The 19,523-nt window shown below is 34.3% G+C and overlaps 1 protein-coding gene across 5 annotated transcripts; it reads right to left on the bottom strand.

Moving 5' to 3' along the window:
• Window positions 1-14,422: 14,422 nt before the first annotated feature.
• LOC111372775 (transcription factor bHLH112-like) lies at window positions 14,423-18,307 on the bottom strand. 5 transcript variants are annotated; one of them, XM_022995173.1, is made up of 7 exons: window positions 17,903-18,307; window positions 16,558-17,230; window positions 16,221-16,382; window positions 15,395-15,466; window positions 15,237-15,302; window positions 15,020-15,058; window positions 14,423-14,814 (listed from the first exon to the last, which is right to left on the bottom strand). In XM_022995173.1, exons 1-7 carry the CDS (start codon window positions 18,202-18,204, stop codon window positions 14,656-14,658), a joined length of 1,473 nt encoding a protein of 490 aa, XP_022850941.1. In that variant the 5' UTR covers window positions 18,205-18,307; the 3' UTR covers window positions 14,423-14,655. The 5 variants fall into 5 exon arrangements, with proteins under 5 accessions (XP_022850941.1, XP_022850942.1, XP_022850940.1 ...); XM_022995174.1 differs by having other exon boundaries at window positions 15,237-15,275; window positions 16,221-16,388; window positions 17,903-18,306; XM_022995172.1 differs by having other exon boundaries at window positions 16,221-16,388; window positions 17,903-18,305.
• Between the last annotated feature and the right edge of the window lie 1,216 nt (window positions 18,308-19,523).

Below are 19,523 nucleotides of genomic sequence, written 5' to 3'. Positions count from 1 at the left end.
GAATGTCAGCTGAATGATTTTACAGTTTTAGTTAGTTTCAATGAATGGGGTGGTGATGCAAAAGCTTCTCCTAGGCTTGAATGCTTACATATTGTTTCATATATTATTGTTCGAATAATCGTATAGATGCTATTGGGTTAGTATTATGAATGCTGTCACATGGCTATCTCCAAATGCAGCTCATAATTTATTTCGGCTCCAAGTTTTCTTGTCTCAGCCAGCCAACTCATGAAATTACACTTTCGTATACGAAAATAAATAAAATTCAAACTTAATATGCAGAAAATTGAAGTTATAAGGTTACAGAAACCGTTACAACTTTATTTCTCTCTAAAATAAAGAAAACAGTTACAAAAATTTGTCAAGGGCCGACACACATTGTTGCCTCATCAACTCTCCCTATCTGCCTAAGTTCCAACTTCCAAGTACTCAACACGCAGAATTTGTTGGCCAAAATCGATTGTAATTGACTGCCATAACTACTAGGTCAGTTTTCACACAATTTCAGCCCCGACATAGGCCAAAACTGCCCCATTCACAAGCACTCAGCATAAATGTCTCTAAAAGTTGTCACATGCCTTCCTTGTGCTTATTTTTATAACTCAATTCGAAGACGGGAATCAACTGGACACCAAGATCTCAATGCTGCCAAACACATGCGTGCGTCAAAACATACATGCTAAAAAAGATCATTCAACTCCTTTATGCAGTCTCCACAAATAAGAATTCTGTTATGCCAAAATAGATTTTCTTTCTGCAATCGAGTCATCCAACATAATTTTGCATCTCAACGAAATTCTCAAGCCTGCCAACCCAATCCACCTTCTGACCTTGTTTTTGTTATATATATATATATGGGATCACAGGTTTTTATCCACAAAACAATCACATAGAGACTTTTGTTTAATTTTGTTCTATTTTTGTGCCATAATACATAGTGGTGAAAGGGTTGTTTAGTAATGAACAAACAAAGACGAAGTTAGAAAGTTTAAATCGCACCAGCATAATTAAATTCTATAGAAGTAGAAAAGAAGAAGAAATGAAGTAAAATGAAGATGAAAAACGATCCGAGGCAAGTGATTATACTTTCTCTCAAGACAAAATTGCCTCGCTATGGTGCTATCAATTCATGGCACTTGTCTCTCAAGATACAATAGATTCAACTTGTGATAGAAGCACTTTAGACCACTAGTAAGTGGTTTGAAGTAGAAAACAAGAAGAAATGAAAACAAGAATAAATGAAGTAAAATGAAGATGAAAAACGATCCGAGGCAAGTGATTACACTCTCTCTTAAGATAAAATTGCCTCACTATGGTGCTATCAGTTCACGGCACTTGTCTCTCAAGATACAACAAATTCAACTTGTGATAGAAGCACTTCAAACCACTAGTAAGGGCGAACTTGTACGAAATTTGTCCTCTCTACAAGGAAAATGATATGAAATGATTTTTGAAGAGTTTTTGCAAGAGATTTTATGTAAAGGTCAATGTAAAAGTAATATAGAATGCATTATGGACGTTCAAAGGGTCCTATTTATAGAAGATGAGGGGTTGTGGGTGAACTGTTGCATATCAAACCTTACAACCTACGAACAAAAGTATCACTTGATGTCGCTAGCCTGTTGTTGACCTCTCGTTCAAGCGCTAATGTTAAAATATTAATATAAACTTTTCGCCCACTTAATGTTGCTAGCTTGTCGCTCAAGCGACAGAGTTCGGCAAAAATCCAGGTCAGTTTTTCCTTTATTTTCCTTTTAAATTTGAACCGCAATTTCTCATTCATCCGGAATTAGTTTTGAGATTTCAAATATATCACGATGATCTACTAGACAAGTAGAACAAGTTAGTCTATTTACATTTATAATTTGACTATCAAATGAAGTTCAAATATTTGACCGAAATTGACACAAACCTTATTTTTTTCCACATTTTTGGTGTTAACACCTAACCAATTTTTCTCAATTTTAAACCAATTTCCAACAATCCCTCAGATGAATGTAATTTCAAATATGCATATGCAGTGCGAGAATTTATGATAAAATGTAAAGAGAGAGTGGAAAAACTTTGCATCAAGTAAGGTAACTTCCGACTTTGAACCTTCCTTAATGAAATACTATCAGACTTACTTAGTTAATTGGTGAACATGATGTCTTAAACAATTCAGCCATTATTATAAGCCAAGACAACAATACTCACACAGATGTCTTCCCTAATCTGTTCATGATTCTCATGACTTGGTTCATTTTGACCCTGAACCGCTCTTGGGTTTCATAAGTGTTTAGAGAATTTAAGTTTCGAACAGTTCTCAATGAAGTGGCCCCACTTCACACTTACATAGGTGATCTCTTATTAAGAGTATTCTGCTATATTCTACTTAAAATAATCAAGATATAGATATCATTAAAAGAATATCTTAACCATTGATCACTCTGCAAAAAGCACTCCAATATCATCGAAATGAGTTAGGAAATATAATTTTTAAATGCTTCGTTGAATTCTCATAATTTAGTTGTCCCTTTGAACCAAAATCTTAGGATTTTCAGTCAACAAGGTAGGATTACCATTACAAAGATTCTTACGTAGTAAGCTTTAATGTCGTTCCTTTCGATAGGCAATGTAATTGATCTCTAGCATACCTTTCATAAGTGGATTCACGATGTTCTCCTTTGATCTCATATAATCTATGGAGGTGATGCCATTAGAGATCAATTGCTTTATGGTATTGTATCTGCGACATATACGTCTAGACTTACCATTATATATGCTGCTTTAAGCCCTTCCAATAGTTGATTGACTATCACAATGTATACTTATTGCAGGTACCGACTTAGGCTAATATGGAATATCTTCCGAGAAGTTATGAAGCCATTCTGCTTTTTTTCCAACTTTATCTAAAACTATGAACTCAGATTCCATCGTTAATCGAGTTATATACATTTGCTTTGATATAGCAGCTCCACCAATGATAAATACATAACCACCAGTAGCTCTTCATGTCGGATATCCAATTTGCATAAAAATAGCTTTCCAATACCAAAGGATATTTTGAAAAGTATAATACATAGGTTAAGTTAAACTTCAAGTACCTAGAAACTCTTGTTAAAGCCTTCCAATGATCATGACTTGGATTACTAGTGAATCTACTAAATTTATTCACAGCAAAAGCTATGTCTGATCAAGTGTAGATCGTAATATCCATTAGACTGCCCATCACTTGTGAATACTTTAGTTGTAACACACATTCACCCTTATTTTTGACCAAGTGTAAACTAGTGTCAATAGGGATTTTCGCAAGATTTTTCTCAACAGTTTATACCTCTTACGTATATTCACAATGTAGTGAGATTGGGAAAGTACGATTTTTTTTTATATTCTATAAATCATAATCTCTAATATCACATCAACCACATTTATCTTTCATATCAAAATGCTTTGTTAACATTTTCTTAGTATTTAGCATCATTTCATAACCATTGTCCATTATCGACATGTTGTCAACATATAGACATACAATCACATAGACATTTGGTGTATATTTTATGTATACATATTTGTCACACTCGTTTATTTTAAATCTGTTTAACGTCATTTTGTCAAATTTTTGGTGCCATTGTTTTGGAGTTTGTTTCAATTAATACAAGGACTTAGTGAGTTTACAAACCTCTTTTTTTGTGATTAGGAGAAACAAACCCTTCAAATTGTTCTATATATATCTCTTCATCTAACTTACCATTTAGGAATGTCGTTTTCACGTCCATTTGAAAAAATCTCAAGATTATGTATTGCCAAAATTGCAATTAACAATCTTATCGAAGTAATTCTAGCCACGGGTGAGTAGGTATCAAAAAAGTCAAGTGCTTTCCTTTTTCTATATCTTTTGGCAACCAATCTAGCCTTATACTTATTAATAGATATATTACGTTTCTATTTCTTTTTAAAAATCCATTTACATCATAAAGGCTTGTTTCCAAGAGCTAAGTCAACTAACTCCCAAGAATAGTTTTGCATTATAGAATCTATCTCACTATTGAAAGCTTTTTTACAATGCGGTGTTTCCTATGTAGACATTACTTCATCAAAGTCCTTGGATCATTTTCTACCATATAGATTAGAAAACCTGGGCCAAACGTTGTAGATATCTTAGTCCTTTTACTACACCTTGGCATTTGAAATACTACTTGTATTATCGTAAGTTCTCTTATTCGAACTTGCATTTTCCTTTCCTTCACAAGGAAAAACATTCTCGAAGAATGACGCATTTTTTATTCAATTATGGTTTTCTCATATACATCGTAAACTTTAGATTTATGCACAAGAAAATGATATGCACTACTATTATTGACGTATCAAATAAATATGCAATCAATTGTCTTGGGATCAATCCTTAGTTGTTTAGGATTAGGGATTTCAACTTTAGCTAGACACCCGCACACTTTCAAGTGTTGGTAGGAAGGATGATGACCTTTCTATAATTCATATGGAGCTTATTCCATTTTCTTGAGGGATGTCTTGTTAAAAATATTATTTGCCGTTAAAATAGCTTCCCCCACAAGTTCTGAGGTAAACCTGAACTTAACAACATTGCGTTCATCATTTTCTTAAGAGTTCGATTTTTACGTTCAGCAACACCATTCAATTAAGGAGAATAAGATGTCGTTGTTTGATAAATAATTTTATGTTTAGAACAAAATTCATCAAACAGTGCTCAGTATTCACCTTCTCTATCACTATGAATATTCTGTATTCATTTACCGAGTTGAGTTTCAACTTCTGTCTTATAACTTTTAAATGCATCTAAGGCCTCGTCTTTACTTCGTAATAGAAAGACATAACAATACTTTGTTCAATCATCAATGAAAGTTATAAAGTATTTCTTACCACCTTTAGTTTGAATAGATTTCATATAACAAATATAGCTATATTAGATCTAAAGATATCGTGTTCCTTTGAACCAAGTAAAATAGTGTTTTAGCCAATTTTGCTTCAACACATACTTCACACCTATGATTAAGATCAATCTTAAATGCCAAAATTAAATTTTGATTTATAAGTTTGCTCAAAGATTTGTAATTTACATGTTATAATCGACTATGCTATAAACAAGAGAACTTAAACATGTAAACAGAATTAGAAGTTTTATTCATAATGGTTTGTCTAGTACAATTGTAAGAACGTTCATTTTGAACATTCCATCACATATGTATTCTTTTCATACATACATTTCATTCTTAGTGAGTGCAAATTTATCAAATACAAATACAAGCTTAAAACCATTTTTGTCAAGTAAAGAAGAAGATACAAAATTCTTGCGAATATTCGGCACATGTAGAACATTGTTGAGGATGAGTTCTTCATCAAAAGTCAACTTAAATTAACTCTCACTTGTCCTTCAACATTGGAACTTGCAGAGTTTTCCATGAAGAGTTGTTCTCCATTCAATTTTTGATAGTTAGAGAACACAGCCTTGTATGCACACACGTAACGGTAGCACCAGTATCAACTCACCACTCCCTTGAATTTCCAACGTTGTTACATTTATAAACAACTACAGACAGATTCATTTCTTGTATTACTTTAGACATGGTGTCTTTTTCTATCATTTTTGCTAGGGCGTTCTTCTTCGTTTTTCTATAATTGTAATAGTTACCTTTAAACTTATTGGCTTTCTTGAAGTTATCTTTTCTTGGTACATCACTGGACATCTTGCGTTTTTTGTTGACAACCTTCAAACCAGTTTTAATAAAGTTTGCTCCAAGTTGAACAATAGACCTTCTTTCGATATTCATATTGTCTTCTTCAATTCTCAAGCGAACTATGAGGTCCTCCAAGTTCATCTCGTTATGTTTGTACTTGAGATAGTTTTTAAAGTCTCTCCACATAGGAGGGAGTTTCTCAATGAGGGTTACAACTTGGAAATAGTCGCTTAATTCCATCTTTTCAGCATGTATGTCATGTAGTAGAATTTGAAGTTCTTGCACTTATCACTATTTTGGAGTCTACCATCTTATAGCCCAAAAATTTGCCGGTTGTGAACTTTTCTAATCCAGCATCCTCGATTTTGTACTTCTTTTCTAACAAATCCCGTAGATTTTTGGCCGAGTCCTTCGAACTATATGTTGGAAAATTCCAACATATATAGGGCCACACATGTATATAAATTAAAATGTGTGTTGCTAACTTAAAGTTTTAATCCATTAAAGTGATCCATCGGGTTTTGTTTTGGACTTATGAGTATTAAGTATTGTGGGATTAAAGTGTAGAGACCAGGTGGTTGTTTTAAATTGATAAGGGGCCAATTTAAAACAAACAAAAGATGATAACTGCCTACAGTTATTTATCATGGGGTCATGGTCCCCAACTGTACGTGAAATTTTCTAGATTTTTTGCATCCCCATCAACAGAGAGTTTTTTTTCAAGATTTTCAAAAGAAATCACGTAACAGTTGGAAGATCATAACCCGAACAAAATCAATTACAATTATGGATCAAGGTATGCTTCCGCTTTCATTTTTTTCTCTTTGATTTCAACATGGATCAATTGAGATGAAAGGATTGAAATTGGATTGTTAGTTCTTTTCAAATCTGGATTAAAATCTTACATGCGGTATCAGAGCCTCTCCATTGTTGAATCTTTGAAAATATTAGGTTTTAAGAATTCTGAAATTTTAGGTTATTTATCTTTCACGTAAATATTTGAAATTTTTGGGCATACGACTTCCTTCTGTTTTATATATATGTGAATCAAAATTCCTCAAGAAGAAAACTCCATTTCTGTGTATATAAGATTATGTATATCTTCTATGGATCAAAAGGAGACCCACTTCCCACTCCCCAGATTTTTCGTAAGTTATGAAAACATTTGTGATAAATGATGAATCTGCTATGTGTTAAAAAAAAACTTCATGAAATTATGGAATTTAAGTTTCGGTTTGCTATGGAAGAGATTTTCATACGGGTAGAACATTTGGAGTTTGAGAATTAATTTTGGTTTGAAGTTTGGGCTGTGAAAGATGGATTTTGAATTGAGGAATTGCTTTGAACGCGACAGCTTTGCTGCGGGCATGCTGGCGCTGCTTCTCCTTGGCGCCGTCGGCCCCAGGGAGAAGGAGAAAGAGGGAAAAAAAGGTATAAAACAGTTTGGGTGATTATTTTGGAGACGGGGGCCTGGGGTGCAATTTGGGCTATTCCAGGGACCAGTTTGCAATTATCATTTCGGTTAAGATTTAATTTTCAGTCCCTATAGTTTAGAATTCATCCAATTGGGCCTTTTAAGTTCTGGATTTAATAATTCAGCCCCCTAAGTTTGAAAATTATTTAATTTGGGCCATTTAACTTCTGAATTTTTCAATTAAAGCCCTCTATGTTCATAATTAATTAAAATTGGCCCCCATTATTAAAAATTTTCAAATTTTAACTCCTAAACTATTGAATTATTAGCCCTTAGGTCCCTAAAGTTTCCATTGGCATCTATTGATACAAATTGGGGTTTCTCTTTCTCAAATTTCGGTAATAATACTTCTTTGAGAGGTATTAATTAAGGTTTAATTATTTGGGACAATCTAATTCAAAATTTTGGTAATCATTTATGAAAAATTAAGGTTGTCTAGCATTTCAAGTAAACTAATTGACACAATATGTCACCAAAGTGACCTCTTTTGTGTAGATTGGTTTGTTTAGGTGCTTGAATGTTGTGTGTGTGTCTTTTCATGCGAAAATTAGCCGGCCCAAAGGAAGGTTAATATCTGGCTGAATTACATACACACTTGTGATGATGAATGTGTGACAATTATAAGGTTTCATGTGAATAATAACTCAATCCAAAGATGAGTTTATTATTTGACAGGAGTTATTGTCAATGTTTGATCACTACACTGAAAGTACCACTTGCAATTAATATTATTGTCCAAAGACTTGATATTGATGTTGCACTAGGTATCTTGATATGAGATTTACCATTTTTTGAATTTATCAATTATTAAATGTGGATATTAAATCGAGCATAATTACTCTTTTTTTTATTTTGTTCTCTCTACAGCTAGCTCATCTGCTACTATATCTGCCAATATTAATTCTATTCCCATACTTAATCGGACAAACTTCAAGGATTGGAAGGAGAACATATTGATTGTTCTTGACTGCATGGATCTAGACTTTGCTCTTCGGATTGAGCAACCCACTCCTCTTACGAAAGAAAGTTCACCGAATGAAAAGAAGAACTTTGAAAAGTGGGATCGCTCAAATCGCATGAGTCTAATGATCATTAAGCGCGGCATTTCGGAAGCCTTTAGAGGTGCAGATACCGAAGAGGTATCTAACGCCAAGGTGTTCCTTGCTAAAATTGAGAAGCGTTTTGCGAAAAATGATAAGGCTGAAACAAGCACTCTTTTGCAGAGCTTGATTTCAGTGAAGTATAGAGGCAAGGGGAACATAAGGGAGTACATCATGGAGATGTCTCACATTGCTTCAAAACTTAAAGGACTAAAGCTCGAGCTGTCTGATGACTTGCCCATCCATTTGGTATTGATATCACTTTCTGCACAATTCAGTCAATTTAAGGTCAGTTATAACTGTCAGAAGGAGAAATGGTCTCTAAATGAGCTCATTTCATATTGTGTACAAGAGGAAGAAAGGTTGAAGAAAGAAAGGATTGAAAGTGCTCACTTGGCAAGCACCTCTAAGGATAAGGGAAAGAAAAAGAGGAAGGAATATGAAGCTGCTCATAGGGGTCCAGCACAAAAGAAAAAGAAGGAAGACAAAGGAACTTGTTTCTTTTGCAACAAAACTGGACATGTGAAGAAGGATTGTGTCAAATATCGCGATTGGCGTGCAAAGAAAGGTACAATTCTTACTTTGGTCTGTTCTGAGAATAATTTAGCTTCGGTACCTAGAAACACTTGGTGAATAGATTCTGGTGCTACTACTCATATAAGTATTTCTATGCAGGGCTGCTTGAACTACCCAAAGCCAAATGATGGTGAAAGATACATCTATGTGGGTGATGGCAAATTGGTGGAAGTTGATGTAATAGGCACTTTTAGGTTGTTATTAAGAACTGGTTATTATTTGGATTTAAAAGACACTTTCGTTGTACCGTCTTTTAGACGGAATTAAATTTATGTTTCTTCGTTGGACAAATTTGGATATTGTTGTTCATTTGGAAACAATCAGTTTAATCTTTTGTTAAATTCAAATGTTATTGGTACTGGTTCATTATCTACATATGATAACCTATATTTGCTTGATATTATTGCATCATATAATGAAACCTTGCAGGTGGAATCACGTGGTACTAAACACAAATTAAATAAAGAAAATTCAGCAAAATTATGGCACAAGCACTTAGGTCACATATCAAAAGCTAGAGTTGAACTATTTGTGTCGGATGGTATTTTGGATTCCCTTTACTTTATGGATTTTGATGTATGTACTGATCGTATCAAGGGAAAACACACCAAAACAAAGAGATTAGGTGCTAACAAAACTTCGGATGTCTTACAGTTGATACACACAGATATTTGTGGATCGTTTCCTACGATTTCTTGAAATGGTCAACAATATTTTATATCATTCATAGACGATTACTCACGTTATGGGTACCTGTATCTTATTCATGAAAAGTCTGAGTCACTGGACATGTTCAAAATTTTTAAATTGAGGTTGAAAATCAACTCAACAAAAGGATAAAGAGCGTTAGATCTGATCGTGGTGGTGAGTACTACGACAGATATGACAGATTAGGTAAACAATGTCCAGGACCATTTGTCAAATACCTAGAGGAATGTGGAATCGTCCCACAATACACCATGCCAGGATCGCCTAGCATGAATGGTGTAGCTGAAAGACAAAACAGAACTCTTAAGGACATGGTAAGGAGTATGATTAGTCATTCAAACTTACCAAAATCACTCTGGGGAGAGGCATTAAAGACCGCAACTTATATTCTGAACAGAGTACCAACTAAGGCTGCTGCTAAAACACCTTATGAGCTTTGGACAGGCAGAAAGCCTAGTCTAAAGCATTTTCATGTTTGGAGATGTCCAGTTGAGGCTAGGCCTTATAGGCCACATGAAAAGAAATTGGACTCCAAAACAGTATGCAGCGCTATTCTGAGCGATCTAGGGGCTACAAATTTTATGATCCCACATTTAAGTGAATTTTTGAAACGGGAATTGCAACATTTTGTGATGATGTTGAGTTTGGAGGGAGAAATAAGGTTAGAGACATTGTCTTTGAGGAAGAAGTTGAGGGAGGATCGATCTCGATTCCTACTATTGCTTTTGACAATGTACATGTTTCTATACCTGTCATTGATCAATAACTATATCCAGAACCTCAACAAGACAATGTTGAAGAACTTTCCACCCAAAATGAGGTAATTATTCCAGAAGTGCAAACTCAACAACCTCAAGAACCAATGCCATTAAGGAGATCCACAAGAGAAAGGAAAAATGATATTTCAGATGATTTTATAGTATTTCTCCAAGAACATGAGGAAAATAATGGAATGATGGAAGATGGTCCAATCAATTTCTATCAGGCCATGCAAGGTTCTAACTCTCAAAAGTGGATTGATGCCATGAATGAGGAGTATAAATCTATGCAAGATAATAAAATTTGGGATCTTGTCCGGTTACTAGAAGGTGCGAAGTCCATCGATTGCAAATGGATTTTTAAAACCAAAAGGGATTCGAAAGGTAATGTGGAAAGATATGAGGCTCGTCTTGTGGCTAAAAGCTTTACCTAAAAGGAAATCATCGACTTCAAAGAGACTTTCTCTCCAGTTTCGACGAAAGACTCTTTCAGGATAATTATGGCACTTGTTGCGCATTTTGACCTTGAGTTACATCAGATGGATGTTAAGACGGCGTTTCTCAATGGCAACATTGACGAGACGATCTATATGGTGCAACCAGAAAACTTTGTGTCAGGAGACCCGAAGAATATGATTTGCAAATTAAAGAAATCTATCTATGGGCTCAAGCAAGCTTCCCGTCAATAGTACCACAAATTTCATCAAGTAATTATCTCATTTGGTTTTCAGATGAATACTGTTGATGATTGTGTGTATCACAAGTTCAGTGCGAGTAAGCATATTTTCCTGATTTTGTATATTGATAACTTACTGCTTACTGCTAATGATATAGGCACGTTACACGAAACCAAGAGATTTCTGTCAAGGAATTTTGAGATAAAAGATCTTGGTTACGCCTCTTTTGTATTAGGGATTCAGATACGTCGAAATCGTTCTCGAGGTATTCTTGGATTGTCACAAAAGAGCTATATCGATAAAGTGCTTAAGAGGTTTGGCATGCAAGACTGCAAACCAGGTGACACCCCTGTTGCTAAGGGAGACAAATTTAGTCTCAAACAATGCCCGCAAAATGACCTTGAAGTTAAAGAAATGCAAAAGATTCCCTATGCATCAGCTATTGGAAGTTTAATGTATGCTCAAATTTGTACACGTCCAGACATAGCATTTATTGTTGGAATGCTAAGCATATATTTAAGCAACCCTGGAATGGATCATTGGAAAGCAGCCAAAAGGGTTATGAGGTATTTAAAGAGAACAAAGGATTACATGCTCACATACAACAGATCGGATCAGTTGGAGATCATAAGGTACTCTGATTCTGATTTTGCTGGATGCCAAGAAGTAGAAGATCCACATCAGGCTATATCTATCTGCTAGTTGGAGGAGCTATTTCCTGGAAGAGTGCCAAGCAGACACTCATAACTTCTTCTACCATGGCTGCAGAGTTTGTAGCATGCTATGAGGCATCTAACCATGGAATATGGCTGCGAAACTTTAACATTGGGCTGCGCATTCTGAACAGCATAGAAAGATCACTAAAGTTGTATTGTGACAATAAATCGACAGTTCTGTATTCCAACAACAATAGGAGCACATCTAAGTCAAAACACATTGACATTAAATTCCTAGTCGTGAAGGAAAGAATACAGAGTGGACAAATTTCCATAGAGCACATTGGGACGAACTCCATGATTGCGAATCCGCTTATTAACGGATTGCCACCCAAGGTCTTTTATGAGTACACTGCTCGTATGGGTGTCAGATTTATTGAGGACATCGTGTTTTGGTGGGAGTTTGTATTCTTATTGCTTTATGTTTAATTAGACACATTTGTGTATTTGAATATTTTTCTGTACAGAAATAAAGCATTCAGTTCATTTCACTCTGTTATTATATTCAGTATTGATCTCACTTAAGAAATAAGGTTGGACCAGTTGGAAATAGACATGTTTGGATCACATAACATGTAATTTCCATGCTATGCTCTCATGATCGATCTATGTCATTTGGTTGTATGGGTGTACGTGACCATTGATGGATTTAGTCACGTTAAGTGTGACGAAAATCACTTTGATCCTACATCAATATAATTAATGGATGAGATTGTTTGGAAATACCCTTAATAATGATAGCAAATTTTGAGCTCATAAGTTGTGCACATTTAAAAGATTACATGTATGGCCCAGTGGGAGATTGCTGGAAAATTCCAACATATATAGGACCACACATGTATATAAATTAAAATGTGTGTTGTTATCTTAAAGTTTTAATCCATTAAAGTGATCCATCGGGTTTAATTTTGGAATTATGGGTATTAAGTGTTATGGGATTAAAGTGTAGAGACCGGGTGGTTGTTTTAAATTGATGAGGAGCCAATTTAAAACAAACAAAAAATGATAACTGCCTACAGTTATTTATCATGGGGTCATGGTCCCCAACTGTACGTGAAATTTTCTAGATTCTCTGCATTTCCATCAACAGAGAGTATTTTTCCAAGATTTTCAAAGGAAATCACGTAACAGTTGGAAGATCATAACCCGAACAAAATCAATTACAATTATGGATCAAGGTATGCTTCCGCTTTCATTTTGTTCTCTTTGGTTTCAACATGGATCAATTGAGATGAAAGGATTGAAATTGGATTGTTAGTTCCTTTCAAATTTAGATTAAAATCTTACACTATACACTCCATATAGTGTATTGTCCAATCCGTTTAGGATATGATTTTTGCACAAGAAGTCCGAATGCTTCCATGCATTCAATGCAATAATCAATTCACGATTATTTTCCTTGTATCATTGGTGCAGCCTCTTTTAGAAATTTCTCCAAGTTTAGAATGGTAAGATAAGACAACATCATTTGTTACCATCTCTTGAAGTCCACACCTCCAAACTTTTCAGGTTTTTCCCATGTGAGATCGCAGTATTTTAAAGTGGTACAGTCAAAAGCAGAACCACATTATTCATAGCATTTATTGTTTGACTTGAAGTCGTCTCCATGTTATTCATTTCTATTACACAAACAAAAGTTCAACGCAGCAACAATAAGAAAGGAATAACACGTAAAGCCTATTCCAAAGATGAAGATCACGGGTTTGTATCCACAAAACAATCACATGAGGAATTTTGTCTTATATATATATATATATATATATATATATATGGTGAAAGTGTTGTTTAGTAATGAACAAACAAAGACGAAATTAGAAAGTTTAAATCGCAAGAGTGTAATTAAACTTCATGGAAGTAGAAAACAAGAAGAAGAAATGAAGGTGAAAAACGATTCAAGGCAAGTGATTACACTTTCTCCTTAAGACAAAATTGTCCCACAATAGTGCTAACGGTTCACAACACTCGTCTTCTAAGATATAACAAATTCAACTTGTGGTGGAAAAACTTCAAACCACAAACAACGAACTCGAACGGAATTTATCCTCTCTACAAAGAAAACAATATGGAATGATTTTCAGATAGTTTTTGATTTTATGCAATGCTTAATATAAAAGTGATATGAAATGCATTATGAACGTCCAGAGGGTCTATAAGTAAGAGGATGAGGGATTGTGGGTGAAATATTGCGTAGCAAACCTCACAATCTTACGAACAAAAGTAACATTTGTTGTCGCTATTCTATCGCTGATATCTCGCTCGAGTGGCAATGTCAAAATATTAACAAAAACTTTTTGTCCGTCTATCGCTTGAGCAACAGCCCCGTTTGGGCGAAAATCTAGCTAATTTTTCCTTTATTTTCCTTTCAATTTTGGATCGCAATTTTTCATTCATCTAAAATTTGTTTTGAGATTCCAACTATACCGCAACAATCTACTTGACACGTAAAACAAGTTAGTTTATTTACATTTGTAATTTGACTATCAGATCTAATTCGAATGTTTGGTCGAAGTTGACAAAAACGTTAATTTTTTCACATTTTTGGTGTTAACAATCTTTCTCAGTTTTAAACCAATTTCCAACAGTTTTCACCAGCAACAATGCAAAAGTGTCTCTAAGTTAGACCTCCTCTCATCTGAACCCGATGCTATGGTACCAATTGTCATAACTTTCTCCCCACTTCCTTCCATTGTTCTAAATATGATTATGAACCATGACTCAAGTTACTCTTCGATACATCGTACAATGTATAAACGATAATCTCAAAACTCTCTCCAACATAGAATACATATAAGTTTATACATTGCGCGATACATTTCAAATTTTATTACAATGTATACAATGGAAGCTAGCTTATTACATCGACCAATTTATTAAGAAAACAAGGATCTGCCTTTCCAGTTTCCACACATAAATTTATTTTTAACCATCGACCTTTTCCTCCATACTAATTATTTCATCTGTACAAACATCCTCTATACGGTGGAGCAAAGTAGTCAGACCCATTGTTGTCGCCATATATTTGAGGTGCCCACGAAATCGGAACTAAACAAAGACCTCGACTCTTCAGATCATCTACCTCCATGTCCACCATATCCAATCCTCCCCATGGATCCTGCACGCCAATTTAAAATGCGCATTCACATACACACACAAAATTAAACACATATATATGTCTTCTCTAGTCGAAGCTTTGCCCACACATTATTAAAGTTTTCTTTGGGTTCTGAAGAATGGGAGTCTATTTTTCACCTAGAAAAACAAAGTGGATTTTCATTTTTTTCCTTTCATGATACTTTTTTATTTTTTCAAATGATCACCTTGCATGAGTTGTTCTTCATGTAGGGGTTGCTCAATAACTGCAGAAAGAAATGAAAATTTTCCAGGTTACAAATAAATGATGAAGTATATTTTCAAGTAAATGAATGCCATATATTCTATCTGAGTTTCTTTTCCCCTTTCACTTCACCACTTCACCAAATGGAAGTTTGAAATAATTATGAAAATAGGAAGAGTCTGTATTGACGCTGTGATCACCTGTATTTGTTCTTGGAGAAACCTTATATAGCAAATTGCCTCCCATAAAACAGATGCTGTGTCAGTCTAAAACATTAAACCAACAAATTATAAATCAACAAATTCATGAATATAATATCTTTCTAGCTAGTCTTCATATATTAATGCTAGTATCTAACCTTTCCGAATGGCGACACGATTTGCTGAAGAACTGTGATTTTGTCTGTAAGCTTTACTTTGGGAGCCTGCGTCTAAATATCAACAAAAACATTTCACAACAAGTTCATTCTTGGTAATTGCTTCCACTGGAATTTTTAAGTTACAAATGTGTGTATATATATTAGACTTTTTCGCCCAAAAATTCTTTCTATATACTTCTTGTCCCCAGAATATTTTTTATTATATCATGTGTGGTTCATTTTTTTCTTTTTAATTGATAATTGGTCTTAACTAGTTTTGTTTTCAATCTTGAATAAATGTTTTTTTAAGTGTGTTGATTAAGTATTTCAAGAATTTTGTGCATCCTTTAATACTGCTTTTATTTTTAAATACTATTAAAATATTTTCTGATTTTTCTTTGGTTGAGCTTCATATGCAACAACTAGGAAACGATATTATAAAAGAACATTTCTATTTCTGACGGAATAAACGTAAACATATCATGTAGTGTAGAACTGATATTCACAACTACTTAGATATCTTCGACTAAAAAAATTGATTATGGATTATAACGTTACTCAACAGCATCAAATTCGCAAAAAAAAAAAAATAAATAAAAGGAGCGGATCAATGGGATAATTTTTCAATTGGACTAAACGGATGTTTGATATAATAATAAAGTCATTTCTGAAGAATGAAAACCATTAAAGGAAATTATTTAAGATTCTTGATTGTTTGCGTCTTACAAAAATTTACTTCAGTTATGTCCCATTAGACTAAATTCGTGGTTCTGTCCCTTACACGATGAGGCCAGATAATTTTGATAATTGGTTAAATTACTGTTACCTTTGTAGATGAGACTGTTGGATGTTGAAGCATAGGCTTCTTCGCAACTGTGCATGTGCCTGAACTCTCTTCACTTCTTTTCTTCTTTCCTTCATGATTTCTAATTCTTTGTGCCCTCACGTTGCTTCGTGTTATGTCTGTAGAGCTTGTTGCTATGGTAGACTGAAACTTTTTTCGGAAAGACAAGGAAAAAATTTTAAAAAAATTAGGTAAATTAATTTCATGGTTTTAGGTACATAATACTCTGATTGCTTTTATTATTTAAAAATTTTCACTTAATATTGATTAGTATTGGTAGAGGAGGAGGAAGAAGAATATATATGACAGAAGAGCTTACTGGATAGGAAGTTTGTTGCAGCCTCTTCTTAGAATCTGATAAATTCAAAGTTTCGAGATCGGATTTAGATGAATTGATATCGATCCATGGCTTGTTTGTATTATTCCATTGATTATCTGGTTGATTTAATCCACTGTGGTATCTGCCATGATCACCCCCTATGGCTGTGTTCTTGATAGAGGTCATTTGATATTTACTCCCTTCATTAGCACTGCTGAACAACCTAGGAAATGCAGTCCCTGTTGCCTCACTGCCTCCTCCTATATTTTCTACTTTCATTTCACGACTATTTCGATCTGACAATATTGAGCTGAAATTCTTGTCCATGTTTCCTCTAGAAGACATCAAACTGTTGCCACAGTTCTTTAATACGGAACTTAATGATGTATTGCAAGAACATAAACCAAACTGATGGTGATATGATGATGTACACTGATTGCAGAATGAATTTGACAGCTTGTTTAGCCTTTCAGTTTCATCCGAGCTCTCGTTTAACTGTTTGTTGGTACAGTTTAAATATCGGAAATTCGTGAGATCCCATTCATTGTCCATTTTCTTCAAGTAGTCATGTTGAGGATCAAACATCTTAACCGGCAAGTTTTTTGATGAAAATTCATCTAGTAGATTCTCTCCAACATATTTACTGTTCTGCAAGTCCCCATTGCAACCATTTCTGCAAATCATACAAATTGAAGATTGAATTTTGCTCATCCTCCAGACCACGTAAGTTAAATTTAGATAAATAAACATGCCACTTCTCTAATATCTTAAACTTTTAGTTGAGATGGTTCGATAGAAAGCATATGATCAATACAACTTAATTATACAAGTAACTAAGAATACTTAATTGGGCTCAAGAAATTTGTTCAAAATTAAATTTTTCAGGGTATATTTAATTAGTTCTTGTATCTTAATACTCCATATTAATTATTTTATTCCTCCGATGCCCATAACATCTCTTTTAACACTTGTAATTAAATGATTATTGAATAGAAATATTGGTTTCGTGCTTAAGGATGAGATATAAATGATAAATAGAGGGATGCTTAACACTAGTGATTCAATATTGTCGCATTATTCAAATAGAAGAATTTGGGAACTATATGATTGATCACTCGAGTTATCTTCACCAACCCTATAAACTAAACATCTATTCTTTTCTGGGGGATAAAACATGTTCTTCTCACCTACCAAAATGAACAAAAAATAGCTATAGGGATGCCACTACTGAACAAGAAATTAAAGATAAAAAGACAAAATAATGGAAACACAAGGATAAATCCAAAATCTTGGAATGAAAAATAAATTTTTTTATTAGGGTCGAACAATTATCTTATGTACTTACAGAACAAGATGGCTCCAGGAGTGATTATCAGAACCCGTTTCGCTAACCAGCTCATTAGTCGAAACACTTTCTACCAGTCTGTGCGACGACTCGACACTGAAACCAGACTGATTAGAAACATTTGTGTACGTCGTAAACATGGAAATATCCTCTTCACCAGAAGAATTGGAGCTGTTATTTTGTTGGCTCCATGGATTATTTGTGCTCCAAGAAGATAAAGAACTTGCATGGAGATCTGGCAACCAATTATACAAAGAGGAGGAGGTAGCAGCAGCAGTTCTTTCATGACATTCTTCAGCCATATCTTTAATTAAGAGTACTGAAATGATATAGAGGTTTTCTATAATGTCTGTGTTTGCATTCAGTGAGGGCTTTGAATATAAGGATGCATTTGATCGATAAGTTGAAATAAAATTTTGAAGACAGACAATAAAATACGCAATCTTAGGTCTCCACAAGTCGTGTTTCTTTTTTCTGGCAAAATTTCCACTAAAGTTTGTGCGCTAATATTATAATTGGGGTTGGGCCACCTGAGTTTCGTTGTATTTTCTGTATTCTAGTTGGGTTGTCTTTTTATCTACCTCTACATGTTTAAATGTACGAAATAAAATGGATAAGACGCACATACGAGTAATTATATTTTTCTTGAAGGGATTTATTTATTTATTTTTTTTATGACGGTGGATTCCGCAGCCGCTACCCTTTGGGTGCGTATTGGGTAAACCCTCGGATTGACACAATAGTCTGCAAACCATGTCAGCCAGGTAAATCGCACTAAACAAGTCCTGTGCGATAAGCTCGATCAAGAAAATGTTGGTAGGGAGAATCGAACTCGTGATCAAAGGTCTCCGCACTCACCTACTCCACCAACTCAACCACCCCATGAGAGGCAGGGATTTTGTCTTACAACTATAGCAAACAAGACATGGGAATTAAGAGAGAGAAGAGGTTGCCAAAAACTAGAGGTCAAATTCAATAATCAATTTTAAACTGGGTCTCATTGAACTACCGGCAAAATAGAAATAGGTACACAATCTAATCAGTGGTGCACATGGGCACATGAAACAGTAGCTAATGAAGCCAATTTATGAGCTACTTCATTCTCATCACGGAATGTAGAGCAACAAGACTTATAAAGGTCCTTCTAATCGAGATACTTCTTTTAAATTGAAACAACTTGATTTGTGAAACTTTTCATCTTGAAATATTATAAAGATAACAAAAAATACGCCAAAGATATAATTTTCAGACGTTCGACTCGCAATTCCACAGATTGTAGAGCAACAAGACTTATAAAGGTCCTTCCAATCGAGATACTTCTTTTAAATTGAAACAACTTGATTTGTGAAACTTTTCATCTTGAAATACTAATCTATAAAGATAACAAAAAATACTCGAAAGATATAATTTTAAGATGTTCGACTCGCAATTCCACAGATTGTTATTAAATCAAACCTCTAAAATTATGAAATTTAGACATACAAATGTTATAGACCCTGTAGGTTAACCAAACCTTAATGCTTGAAAAAAATCATAAATTGGATGAAAATGTGATGGATGGTGGTGTTGAAGTGGAATATATGTTCAAGAATGCATATGATGATGATATTTACATGCTTCT

This window comes from Olea europaea, unplaced genomic scaffold, assembly GCF_002742605.1.
Source record: "Olea europaea var. sylvestris unplaced genomic scaffold, O_europaea_v1 scaffold1025, whole genome shotgun sequence".
Classification (NCBI taxonomy): Eukaryota; Viridiplantae; Streptophyta; class Magnoliopsida; order Lamiales; family Oleaceae; genus Olea; species Olea europaea.
This window is presented reverse-complemented; position numbering and strand designations above follow the sequence as displayed.

What these genes read in the sequence shown, in the direction of transcription:
- LOC111372775 (XM_022995172.1), bottom strand. Translation starts at nt 18,204, where the DNA reads ATGGCTGAAGAATGTCATGAAAGAACTGCTGCTGCTACCTCCTCCTCT. An exon ending in TCCTGGAGCCATCTTGTTCT is followed by an intron (nt 17,231 to 17,902) that starts GTAAGTACATAA and finishes TATGATTTGCAG; the next exon opens with AAATGGTTGCAATGGGGACT. An exon ending in TCGTGTCGCCATTCGGAAAG is followed by an intron (nt 15,303 to 15,394) that starts GTTAGATACTAG and finishes TTAATGTTTTAG; the next exon opens with ACTGACACAGCATCTGTTTT.